This window comes from Eschrichtius robustus, chromosome 2 (genome assembly GCF_028021215.1).
Source record: "Eschrichtius robustus isolate mEscRob2 chromosome 2, mEscRob2.pri, whole genome shotgun sequence".
NCBI classification, from domain to species: Eukaryota; Metazoa; Chordata; class Mammalia; order Artiodactyla; family Eschrichtiidae; genus Eschrichtius; species Eschrichtius robustus.
This window is the reverse complement of record NC_090825.1, coordinates 157479083-157492832: the sequence shown is the minus strand read 5'-3', so window position 1 is coordinate 157492832 and position 13750 is coordinate 157479083. Positions and strand designations below refer to the sequence as shown.

Genomic DNA, 13750 nt, shown 5'->3' with positions numbered 1-13750 from the left:
GAAACTGCTACTTTGAAACACTGATTCATCATATGACCCAGGTAATTACCCCTGGGTAACCACCCAAGTGAAATTAAAACTACATGCACACATCAGCCAGAGCGGCGAAAACGCGGAAACAAACCAAATGTCCATTAATTGGTGGATGGATAAATAAAATGTAGTATATATCCATACTATAGAATATTCTTTGGCAATATGATACATGCTACTGCATAACCTCAAAAACATTACGCTAAATAAAAGAAGCTAGACACAAGAGACCACATACAGTATGATCCCATTTATATGAAATGTCTACAAAAGGCAAATCTATAGAGGTAAGAAGTAAATTATCGGTTGAATGGGTCTGGGGGTGGGAATGAGAGTGATTCCAAATAGGCACAAGGTTTCTTTTGGAGGGTGATGGAAATGTTCAAAAATTAGATTACATGATAGGTGCATACAACTCTATAAATTCACAGATTTTACTAAAAACCACTGAATTGCATATACTTCAAAAGAGTCAATTGTATGGCATGTGAATTATACATCAATAAAACTGTTTAAAAAATAAAGAAATTTAAAAGAGAAGTCAGGGACAGCCCTGACCCCAAACCTCACTATGAAATGTTAACATATTTACACAGAAATCTGCCACTTATCCTGATGTCGCCCTTCCAGAAACTTGACTCTTAGGATGACAAAGAACACGAACAAAGAGTAAGAGACCTCCAAACAGGGTCTAAGATAGCCGTGGCTCATTTATGCACTTTAGACTACAGGAGAAAATGGAAGTCCTCCCCTCGCCCCTACCCAGCCTGAGATGAAAACTTAATGACTCATAGGTACAAATGCAGGGCACCTAATTTTAAGCTCGATTATCTGGTTTTCCTCAGCAGCTACATTAACTAAGTGACAGTTAATACTGAGGATGGGATCAGAAGCAAACTCTCAAAGCACAGGCCTCTGGGTCTGGTCAGCCCCTTACAACTTCACACCACTGAGGGCAGGGCAGCAACGGTACCCTGGTGGCCAAAAATGGTTACGACATCTGTTATCTGAGGCTGGAAAGAGAATCAGTTTCTCAAAATGAGGTCATCAAAATGGCCATGGGTATGCACCCATTTATGATACAGGTTCTCTTGCCTCACTCAAACCAACTGAATCAGAACCTCCAACAATGATACCTAAGAATCTGCATTTTTAACAAGCCCCTTGATGATTCTTATGTTTTAAATTTTATTGTGCACAAGAGCCCTTTACTTAGAGAATATTAGCGATGGAAGGAACCTTGATGATCATCTAACCCAAAGTTCACATACTGTAGATGAAAACACTGGGGACCAACGATGTAACATGATTTTCAAAGATCAAATAGTTCTTTAAACTCTTTAAAAAAAAAAAACAAAACTATGTCTCTAGTCCTAAAAATTGTCAAGAATACTACTGACAAAAGAGAATATAAAATGTACCTTGGAAATATTTTCTTCAAAGATTGATGAAGATAACATGCTTAATCATTTAAAGGGATATGTTTCTGCTCTCAGGAAAATTCATCCAGAGCACCTCATTACCTGAAGCTGCCAACGAAATGAGTCATCATAACAGTTAAATTATTTTTTCCTTGTTGGTATGTTCAGTTTAATTATTGCCTTTTTTCCCCAAACCTACCTCCCTTGAGAAAATGCATAGGTTATTTGACCCAAAACACCAACATTCTTACAGATCACAAGCATTAAGTCATCATTTCCTCTGAAGCCACATCTCCAGGGCTGCAAGTCATATTTTTATATTAATGCAGCCTGAATTCTCCTGTGCGTGGGTCCTAAATCATGAGCTAGCAAGAGGGAGGAGATATGGGGATATATGTATATGTATAGCTGATTCACTTTGTTATAAAGCAGAAACTAACACCATTGTAAAGCAATTATACTCCAATAAAGATGTTAAAAAAAAAAAAAAGATTACATTCTATTGGAGGAAAACAGTCAATAAACAAATATACAAATTAACTAAAAAAAAAAAAAAAAGTGGGTCTGTTTCCAGGGGCCTATTTAGCCAGTGGGTTCATCACCCGAAACCTCAGGCTCCCTTTCATTATTCCTGCTTGATCCTGCCTTTTGATAATTTCCAGTAAAGCACTGTTGTCTTATTTTCTGCTTTAGACAAGCTTAAGGGAGAGTTTCTTAAGTCACTTGACCAAAATATATTTTGGAGCATGGAAAGAACATAGTTTCTTTGTTTTTGGGGGGGTTTTGTTTTCACAAAAGGATTACTTGGATTCAAAATCTTGTTCACTGACTTGTTAATCGTGATGTAGTGACATGACAAATTTCTCAGCCTGTTAGAGGCTTTAATTTCTTTTTCACAAAATGTAAAGAATAACACCTACCTTGCAAGGTTTTTTGCAAAGATTCTAAAAAACACGTAGTACGTAAAATAGATAATATATGCAACACGAACAGTGTCTATTGTATATATATAATTGTCAATGAAAAAGTGTTGCCTGCCATATCAGTAAACAAAGGATGTTGCAGCCATCAAGCCATCACATTATAGCCGCCCCAAGAGTGAACCCTGAGGAAACTCAGGATGGAAACAGGATGCCCACCATCTAGCAGTCAACTGCCACAGCCTCCCCTGATGGTGCACCCCGAGGGAACTCAGGATGAGAAAGCACAGGATACTGGCCCACATAGCTGAGGTGCATATCAAAGGAAGGATTTCAGTGAGCCCAGACTTTTGCATCTTCCCATACACAGAAAAACACTAAAAATTCATTAACTCGAGATGTCTGGTTTTCTTTAATTAACAGGAATCTTTCGATGTTCCGATTTACCTGGTCTTTGTTGCAAAAACTCCTATAGTTGATGGCGCCTCCCTCTCCTTTTTGGATCAGTCCCTCAGAGAGAGCTGAGAGGCTGTGTCCCAGGCTTAAGTCCTCAGTTTTGCCCACCAAATAAAACATATTTCTCAACTTTGAGGTTGTGCATTTTTTTCAGTCAACATCATATATATGTTAAATATACATATATAGAATATATATACACAAATATACATATATATTAGTGTAGGGGGTAAAAACATGGACTTTTCCTTGTTATTTAACCACTCTGAACCTCAGTTTCCATTTCAGCAAAATAGACATATTAACAGGTCCTAAATCACAGTGTTGTCAGAAGGGCTAAACACACATAAAGCATGTACCCACTGTCTGGCAAACAGTAGGAGCTCAACAAATGTTGTCCAATGGCAAGGCAGCCCTCAAGAGACCAGCGGTCAGTACGTGGTGGGTATTATGATTATTGTTCATTTCTTTCAGGGGCAATCTGGAAGCGCAGAGGCAGAGGTTTGGAGGAATTTTAGGGGTCCACACAATACACCCAGGGGGGAACAACACAGATCCCCTGAGTGGGGTTCAGGGAGCACCTCAGCAGCCCTGGCCCTTCCTGCTCTCTCAGTTGGGAGGGTCTCAATGCTGGACTTTGTATTTTCAAAAGATGGCCCGGGCCTTCTTCAGAGAAGAGGAGGTGACAGACAGCATGATGATGGCTGATGAAGGTGTGGGATGATGAGCGGAGAGTCAGCTTGTACCAGAAACATCAACACTCAACCAACGCCTGGCTCTACTTCCTCACCTGTTGATTGATGGCTAGGCTTTATCTAGTTTCAGGACGAGAGTAAAACACAAGGATTCGAAATAGAGTCACAGGTGTAGAAAACAAACTTATGGTTACCAGGGGGGGAAAGTGGGGAGGGGAGAGGGATAAGTTGGGAGATTGGGATTGACATATACACAACACTACCTATAAACTAGATTACTAATCAGGACCTACTGTATAGCACAGGGAACTCTACTCAGTACTCTGTAATGACCTGTATGGGAAAAGAGTCTAAAAAAGAGTGGATTATATGTATATGTATAACTGCTTCACTTTGCTGTACACCCGGAACTAACACAACATTGTAAATCAACTATACTCCAATAAAAATTTAAAAAAACACACGCAAGGATTCTCCAAAGATCTTATGTTTGGACCTGATTCCTAGATCTTCTTCTGGGAATTGGGGGTGGGAGGAGAGAGAGTAAAGGAAACAGTGGGGTGGGGCGGGGGGATGTGCATAGGGAAATGAGCGCTTCATGGCGGAAGCACTGAAGCACCACAAAAGGAGTTCCATCGATCCTGGAGAAATCCCCTCAAGTCCCCTCCAGGAAAACTTCAAAACTCAGGACTGTCGATTCAGCGCACCTGAAAAAAACAGAGCAGATGGACGTCAGGACCCCGTTGGGATCCTGCAGCTCCATGGCTGCGGCCCCAGCAGTTTTGAGGGCAAACAGCTTACTCCAGAGTATTGATCCAGCCACAGCAAGGTGCAATCTGCTTAAAAAAAAAAAAAGTCTGTTTGAGAAATAGACCCACAGACACAGAAAACAAAATTTCCGTTACCGAAGGGGAAAGGGTGAGGGGAGGGATAAATTAGGAGTGTGGGATTAACAGAGACACACAGATATATGATATACGTAAAATAGATGAACAACAGGGTCCTACTGTAGAGCACAGTATTACTGTGTTCAATATTACTCAATATCTTGCAATAAACGATAATGAAAAAGAATCTGGAAAACAACATATATATGTATGTATGTATACGTATGTATGTGTGTATGCATAACTGAATCACTTTGCTGTACACCTGAAACCACCAACAATGTAAATCAACCATTCTTCAGTTTAAAAAAATAATTTAAAAATAATTTTAAAGTCTGTGTATGTACAGCAACCCTACCCCGTCAAGCCGGGAAGACGAACAGCAGTTACGTGTAGACAGAGGCAACCCACCACATTGTCCCCAGCACGCAACTCCAGACATGGTCAGAAGCCTTTTACTGCCTGAGAGTTTTAGCACATGAGGGGGAAGCTTTTCAACTCAATTAGCATTCAGTGGTCCTGATGCTCAATCACAGGGATCAGCTGGGAAGTTACTAAAGCCATTACCAGGGGCTGGAGTCGCCAGCTGAGTTTGAAATGTCAGTGCCTTTCCCCTGACACCACCTCCCCTCTTCCCACTGTCCCTCCCAATCAGAGGTCCTGATAATTTGGTAACCTTTCACAACAGCAGGCAGTCATCCTTCAGTCTTGGGATCAGGGACTTTGAAATACCCAAGGAGTCAATTACAGCTTGGCTCTGTCCCTGGGAAAAGAAAGCAGCATCCGAGAGGTGGAAGGAATTGGGGTCCTGGGCAACGCGGGCAGGTGAGTTCCGAGGCGCCTTCTCCCAGATGCCGCCTGCATCCCACCAAAGCTTCCGAGGAGACCACAGCCTGTAGGGGTAGAAAGAAGAGCCTGGGAAGACCCAGCTCAAGGTTGCTATAAGCAAAAGAGAATATGAAGGGAGAATTGTCTCGAATTAGAGGAGGATTGCAGGAATGTAACCCTTTGTATTCTAAAGATCTGACAGTGAATTGGTAGGTAGGTAGGACCTTGGCTAGTTGTTAATCAATACTCATTGGCCCTTTCTCTTTGCTGCATCCAGATTCCCTTCGACAGCCCCCTTGCCTCTGGGTGGGGCCCTGGGACGAGCCCTGACCGGTGGACCATGCGCAGAAGCGGCTCTGTCCTCTCTGGGCAGAAGAGGCCAAGAGCGTGCGTGCCTTCTCCAAGCTCCCTTCTTCCAGCGCGGGGCTCTGAGGACCTGAGGAAGGTGACGCCACAATGTTGAAGGACCCTGAGTCCCTCACATCTGCAAAGAACAGAGTCTCCCACTCCAACCCTAGCCAGTAAATCGAGCAAGAAAGAAAACTTGAACCTGTATGGACGAAGAATGTCGCCTGCCCTATCAGTCAACAGAGTGTTGCAGCCATCAAGCCATCATCAGCCATGGCAGCCATCCCCGATGGTGCACCCGGAGGGGATTCAGGATGGAGAAAAGCAGGATGCTGGCTCTAGATAGTTCAAATGCACATCAAAGGAAGGATTCCAATGAGCCCAGACTCCTGCCTCTTCCCATACCTAGAAAAATGCTAAATTCGTTAACTTGAGATGTCTGGTTTTTCTTTAATTAACAGTAATCTTTTGATGTTCCGACTACCTGGTTGTTTTGGGGTTTAATGTTTTGTTTTGTTTTGTTTTTGCAAAACTCCTATATGTCCTGGTTCCTCCCTTCCCTCTTCAGTGCAATCTCTCAGAGCGATCTGACACTGCCTCCCGGGCTTAAGTCCTCAGCAAGTCCACCAAAAAAAAGATGATTCTCAACTTTTAGTTGTGCATTTTTTTCAGTCAACACCTGCTAAGCCACTGAGGTTTTAGGTTGTTTGTTAGTACAGCTACCATCAGTTATCCTGACTGACAAAATGACATAATCAGAATTACAAACAAAAATATCCATCATATATACATATATATATATATATATATATATATATATTTATAAACAACAAAATAACTGAATTAACTGTCCAAAAAAGGGAGCTGGTTAAATAAAGGATGGTACACGATACAGCCGTTAAGACACGTCTTTAAAATGATGCTAATGACATAGGGATACGATAAAAAGTGAACTTATTGTTTTTTCTACTGCAGAGTAGTAACCAAAAAGTAATTGTAAAATAATTTAAGTACTTTGCTTAGAGTCTTTGAAGGGGATTTATGGATCACAGATTTTTTTTTTTAAATTCTCCCTTTCCCGTCTTACCACAGCACTTGCTCCCACACTTCCTTCTTCAAATATTCTTGCACAAAATCCCCGCCACTAGCCTACTTACCTCTAGCCTCCCCTTCCTTTTTTCCCCAATACTGTACCCCCAAAACTAAAGGACAGTCCACCATGCAGAAAAGGAAGAATAGGTGGAAGGAGGGTAAGCCTGCTAACAGTCATACATCAACGATGCTCACCCAGAACCTCTGGCAAAAGGAACTTCATTTTCCTACATCTTTCCAGAATCAGAATCTTGCTCACCTCTGGCCCAGGCTCAAAGGGAGCTCTTGTCGTCAGAGAAAAATTAAGGAGTTCTCCACTGCCTGTGAAAGTAACTGAGGATGCTTTCTGATACATTGCAGGCACGGAGAGAGAGCATGTTTAGCTTAGTCAAGGCCTCTTTCATGACATGGAAAGAAAAGAGGTCAAAGTTACATTAAAATGAAGAATCAAAGAGTTCTTTGATTTTTGAAAGAAATCATTAATTGCATGACTTTTGATCAGACTGCATGTCTTATCAAATCTGGAGCTCATCCTTGCACGTGGATGAATAATACAAGAGTCCCCACAAGATCCCTCTTCCTCTGCAGCCCCATGTTTTTCTCCCTTTGGCTGGTGACAGTGGTTTTTGTCCTCTACGTGAGTTGGATGGGTTGGGAATGTGTCACTTTGAAAAGAAGATGCCCTAACACCTGTCCATAAAAAAGGCAGAGTTCTGGTTACCTCAGCCCTCCCATCCATTCTGGGCACCCACTCAGGGCTCCAAAATGATCTTGTTGGCTGGACCTTCACAGTAGATAGGTGTGAATTAAATGACGAAGCTCTGGGCTGCGTCAGACAGAGGGGGCAAATCATAGTGTCTGATAGGACAGGTATTTTGCCTGTTTTTAAATTTCTACACAATGGGGGATCCTTTTCTAGGCTGACCCATCTGGAAGTTGCTTCCCCCCCCGCCCCCCCCAGGTATCAAATTCAGCCTCAACAGAACATGGGCCCTCAGAGATGCCACAAACATAGAGACCCCAGAATGAGAAAAAGGAGACCGCTGTAAACCTGGATCTCAAGGAGGACAGAAACAGGCATTTTGCAGACAGCATGAAAGGAAAGCACAGAAAATGACTCCACTTAAAACAGAATTTTGAGCTACAACAGCTCCGGGGACTTGAATTCTCTCCAGTTAGTAAATACATAGTTTGCACCATCTTACCACAGAATAATCTGAGATAAGACGAGAGACGGGGTACTAAAGATCGACAAAACCTAGATTTTGAGTGAGGAGGACTCTGAAATGGGCAAGAATAGAGACATTTGCACTCAATACAAAAAGCTGAGAGCTTTGTCCACCCTTGTGAGGAAGGTGAGTATTAAGAACCTCAGTAAAGGGGCTTCCCTGGTGGCGCAGTGGTTGAGAATCTGCCTGCCAATGCAGGGGACACGGGTTCGAGCCCTGGTCTGGGAAGATCCCACATGCCGCGGAGCAACTGGGCCCGTGAGCCACAACTACTGAGCCTGAGCGTCTGGAGCCTCTGCTCTGCAACAAGAGAGGCCGCGATAGTGAGAGGCCCGCGCACCGCGATGAAGAGTGGCCCCCACTCGCCGCAACTGGAGAAAGCCCTCGCACAGAAACGAAGACCCAACACAGCCAAAAATAAAAATAATAAATAAATAATAAATTAAAAAGTTTAAAACAAAACCAAAAACATAAAATCTGGAAAAAAGTTGAACACCTATATACCCACTGCAGACTTTACAATTAGTATTTTGGAAAAAAAAAAAAAAAAAAAAAAAAAAAGAACCTCAGTAAAAATGACTTAGAGTCTTCAATTAATCCTTTTCTTAGTAAAATTGGAGGGAGATAAACAACCTTAGTAATCGTTACGGATAATATCCGGACTATGGGTGTGTCATTGGCAATGATATTAGAACCATTCCTGGAGTATTACAATGGGCTGGTCATTGTCAAGGGCACTTTCAAATATTGTGCTGCTCTGCCCGAGCGCACTGCAGTGTAGATGTGATGAGTCCCACTTCACAGAACATAAACTGAGACTCAGACAGGATATATGATGCTTTATAACACCAAATACAGAAAAACTTAAAGAAAAAAATGTCCCGTAGTCAAATCAGTACTGTTATTTTAATCACTTTTTCTGCACTTGTATTATTAAAATTTTAACAAAATGAAATACTCCATCTAGTATTTTGTACCCTGCTTGTACACTACATCTTCCCACCATTAAATATTCTTGGAGAAAATCATTTGTAATGAATGAACTGTTTTCCATCCTTTTTTTAAAAAAAATCTTTATTGGAGTATAATTGCTTTACAATGGTGTGTTAGTTTCTGCTTTATAACAAAGTGAATCAGCTATACATACACATATATCCCCATATCTCCTCCCTCTTGCGTCTCCCTCCCACCCTCCCTATCCCACCCCTCTAGGTGGTCACAAAGCACCGAGCTGATCTCCCTGTGCTACGCGGCTGCTTCCCACTAGCGACCTATTTTACATTTGGTAGTATATATAAGTCCATGCCACTCTCTCACTTCGTCCCAGCTTCCCCTTCCCCTTCCCCGTGTCCTCAAGTCCATTTTCTACGTCTGCGTCTTTATTTTCCATTCTTAAGTTGGGCCATCCGTTATTTAACCACCCCCTATTGTGGGATTTTTAGGTAGCTTCTACTATTTTTTCTATTACACTACTGGCTGAGATGAATATTCTTGAACATAAGTCTTGCACATAAATTTGACTTTCACCTTAGGATAAGATCCTAAAAGCAAAATTACTGGCTCCAAGTGTATGAACATTTTAAGGCTGTTGATACACAAATTGCCAAATTACCCTCCAGAGGCTTCGCACCAATTTCCATCCCCATCAGCAGCAACAGATGAAAACGGCCTTTTCCTTACATCCTTAGCGGCCAATTTTGTGCGTTCTTAAAACTTTCTACCGATTAGATGAGCAAAAAAGAAATAGATTTATAACTTGCATTTCTTTGTTAGGTAGTGAAGTTGAACATCTTTCCATATTTATTGGGGATAAGCTTGTGTTCTATGGTGAATGCCCTGTCGCATCTTCTGCCCGTGTATCTATCACTGTGTTGGGAGATGCTGGGATGCAGAACCTTCTTCGGTGCCTGGTGTGGTTCTGCTCCTGCTGACACAGAGTCCTCTCTCCGTGGAAGATGGCTGCTCCATAGCACTGAGAAAAGTCAGCACCCCTACAGCCTGCCATGGGCCTGGAAGTGATGTCTCAGTGGCTCTGGAGGAATTACATTCAGGTCCCTGGATTTAGCAACTCACCAGCAACCAGAACTGGTACTTCAGGACTAAATGACTCTGCAGTGTATCAGTTCGCATGAACTTGACCTTCTTCCCACCTTTTCACCCAAGTGACTGAATCAGGCCAAGCTGCGGTGGAGACACAGCTTCGTCTCTCTTCTCCCGGGAGTGGGACTGAAAAGCCAGTACAGAGCAGATCATCCCTGCAGACACTCGCTGGGTGACCCCGGGGCACAGCAGGAGGAAAGAAGGGTGATCATCCTCACCCTTCTTGGAGGGTGGAGCCACGTTCCAAAAACAGATGCAGTAAGCACGAACCACACAACCACCCAGATGAACTTGAACTCAGCAGTTGGAATGAATAACCCCTCCTTTCTGCAAGTCACTGCTCACCCTGTGCCTCTCTCCATTGGTGAGTGGTTCCTTCTGGCTTGAAATCACTACTGGTGACTTACCACTGCTGGTGCTTTACATTGTTGTTTCCCCCACGAGAATGTCAAGTTCAGGGCATCCAGTTCCTCCGCGTGAAACCCTTTGTAGTTGCTATGGGTGAACGGATGAGTGAGTGATAAATGAACAAAACAATTTTTCCCTAGCACTTCCATGCTGTTTCTAAATGACAGATTTCCACAGCTCCCTCCCCGATACAACCACAGACTCTTTGAAGACATTTCTCTCTCTCCCCGCATGCCTGGCACAAAGGGGGATAAATGCTAATCGAGGGAATGAATGAAACAAACCTTATCTGGACCACAAGAACGCACGCCTACTTGAGCTCATCTTTTTTTTTTTTGATGTTTTACTTTAAATTTTATTTCCTGCCCCCAAACATCCGTTAAGCGCCCAGGAGAAGGAAAAGGGGATGTGACTAGCAATAGAGAGAAATCTTCTTCACAACAATGGCCATGGCAAGCTTAGGCACTTTTGGTGAAATCTCTCTGGGAAGTACTGGCAGAGGAATAAAAGGCAAACTGACACAGAAGTATTGCTTGGTGTGCATTTCCAGGCTCTGCCTTCTTTCTCATCTCTTGGTGGCAGGCGGAGGAAGAGGAGAAAAGGTTAAACTTTTTTATAAACCGGCAGAATAAGCTTATCACATCCTCTCACTATCTCTGCATAGGTTCTAGTCTCTGCAGCATTATATAAGCTTTGCCCAAAGTAATGAACAGTTGAAAGTCAAATGTAATACTTCACCAAACAACTTAAAAATGCTTGCACACCGGAAAGGATTAAGTTGCAGAGAACACAAATGGACCCAGAGCAACCTTTGCCAAAAGAGAATATTGTGCTAAATGGACAGCCATAGCTCTTTTCCATATGAAGAAACAGTCAGAAGGATACAAGAACTTGGTCAAAATCACACAAGTAAGTAGGACAGAATCTGGTCTGTCTGTCCCAAGGGTTGTGTTCTTTAACCACCAGGCTAGCTTTTCTCGAATCTGATTCATGCATAGCATAACTCTACACCTCTGTTTGCCTTGAATATTCCCTGTTTATACGTATGCCTGCTGCAGTTTTTCACATTGCCCACTTTGACTCCCAAAAGCAACCGAGAATACACAATAATTTGGTCACTCTATCCATGGACCACTGTGGTGGGACTACCCAGGAAGCTCATTAAAAGTGCAGCTTCCAGAGCCCTACTCCAGATCTAGATAAGTTTTCTGAGGGTTGGCTCAAGAATCCAGGTACAAGTCTTTTTAAGTGGTTTTGTGGAACCCCCCAGGTGAGTCTCTCGCTCTCTTAAGTTAATAAACCATTTATTCTGCCTCCCGCAGATGCCCAGCCAGGTCCTGTTGAGGTAGGAGTCCCCGCACCACATCAGAGGGATGCTCCCAGCCAAGTCATCTCTGGAGCCTTGGAGAATCTGAATGGTCTCGTGCTGGCCCACCTGCCATGACAAACCTCTTCCAGAGCATTCCCCTTCACATTTTACCTTCTACCACTCCCAAAGGCAGTCTGCTCCAATGAGGCCTGACTTCGTCTGTCCTAACGAGCACCCGCTCATTCAAGCAGTTTAGGAATGCAAGGTGCTGTGGTTCTCAACCAGGGTGGCCCAACCTCTAAAATAGTAGTCCAAGCAGTCTCTACCTCCTGGGCACATCCCCTCTGCAACAGCCCCAGTAAACGAATGTCCCATCCTTGCTTTTTCAAGGTCGGCAACAGGGAGTCCCCTCCTAAAGAAGGTTCTCTCGCATTGCCACACTCTCAAAGGCTGCCCCCAGTGTGCTTCCTTCCTGTGGGCCTGATCAGGCTAAGGGCAGAGTTGTCTCTTTCCTTCTCTGAGTCGGACCAAATCGTCTTAGTAACACCTCCTCACAGTGGTGACCATGTGTTTCACGGGGGCTGCTGCTGAGCCTTTATCTCATCCTTTCATGGTGGAGAGAGAGAGGATTATAATGATTTTTACTTCTAGGGGAGAGGGGAGTGTAATGATTATGTTGTCATTTTGTATCATGTCCTTTGGTCATGAACTTGTTTTGAATTTCATATGAAAATGGGCCCACCATTCCCACTTTGTGAGGTCATTCAGCACCCTCATTTTGCACCTTTAACATCTCTCTCAGTATCACTTGGAAATGTTTGAAATGGCATGAGCTTGTCCTCACATTCCTATCAGCTGTAAATCCGGAGCCCCAACATGAACCTAACCATTGAGCAGAACACCTCTCCACTACCGTGTAACACTGGGTAGGCCCCTTCGCCTCTTGGTTTTCTTCAGTCCTCAGTTGTGAAAATGTGAGGGTTCTATGAATTTACATTTGGGGCAGGACAAGGTCGAGGAGAGTGTGTCTTTGCTTTTATTCTTCCAAACTGGAATGTCTTCCCTCTCCTCCCCATGGGTCCAAATCTCACTTGTCCTTCAGGCCCACTGCCAAGGAGCCTTCCCTGATTCCCCAGTCCACACAAACCTCTGCCTCTTAGGGTCAGTGCCATACAACCTAGCTGTCTCTTACGTTAATCTTGCCTCTCAAGCCAGTCTCAGAAAGTGGGTCTCTCTTGCCCTCCTGGGGCCCCTGGGGCTGTGCCAGCCCACCGGCACGCCCCACGTGGGGTGTCTGCTAGAGTAGGGCATGGGTGGGGAGGCCCAGGTGTGAGGGGCCAGGCAGAGTACCTCTGCCTCCCCCCCTGCTCTCCTCCACAAAACTGCCCCTCCTCCTGAAGCCTGACCCCCAAGTCACACGTTCCTTATCATGACCTCACTGGGTAGTGATGACCTCACCGGCCTTCTAACAGTTTCCATGGCAGCGTAACTGCCAACGTGCTGCCCTCAGAGAAACTTCCCTGACAGTTCTCCACCAGATACCAATCTCTTTGGTTGTCTGAGAGAGAATGTGTGACCGGATCCTCTATCTTTACTCGAACCTGTGCTCTGTTCCATGGGTGGGCAGTGCGGCAGGTACACCGAGACCGGGCATCTCTACAGGAGGCATGGTGTCCATGCAACCTCACCTGGCTGCCTCATGTTCCTGTGGGGCTTGCCCACTACGTATACCTGAGCGCGGCCCCAGCTGTAAGTAATACCAGTGACCTGGGACACCTTCAGGGACCCACAGTGCTCACTGCTGAGGACAAGTGAAAGGTCATCCCCGGACAAGTGTGCAGGATGGTCCTGATCTTTATAAATGTAGCTTTCCCCTTTGGGCTACAGGATGCTTCCATTCAGACCCTTTCCTGATTGGCCTCTTAGCAAAAGACAAGTGCATTTTTGTTGGCAAATGGTAAATGGAGCAGTTTGAGGAAGAGGGCCACTCCTGAAACACACCTTCAAACCCAGGCACCTCTGTG

General features: G+C 44.0%; 1 protein-coding gene across 7 annotated transcripts in view; it reads right to left on the bottom strand.

Moving 5' to 3' along the window:
- Nucleotides 1-268: 268 nt before the first annotated feature.
- LOC137759787 (uncharacterized) overlaps nt 269-13750 on the bottom strand; it is a 28240-nt gene continuing 14758 nt past the window's right edge. For 3 of the 7 annotated variants that reach the window (XR_011073204.1, XR_011073203.1, XM_068536395.1), the window contains 2 exons: nt 5089-5305; nt 269-4232 (listed from right to left, as the gene is read on the bottom strand). Coding sequence is in view for 2 of the 7 variants with exons in the window: in XM_068536395.1 (XP_068392496.1) it covers nt 5092-5305 (214 nt within the window). In the remaining 5 variants the exon portion in view is untranslated. Of the gene's footprint in view, nt 4233-4326; nt 4362-5088; nt 5306-13750 lie in introns of all 7 variants that reach the window. The other 4 variants (XR_011073206.1, XR_011073205.1, XR_011073202.1 and 1 more) reach the window with 2 other exon arrangements.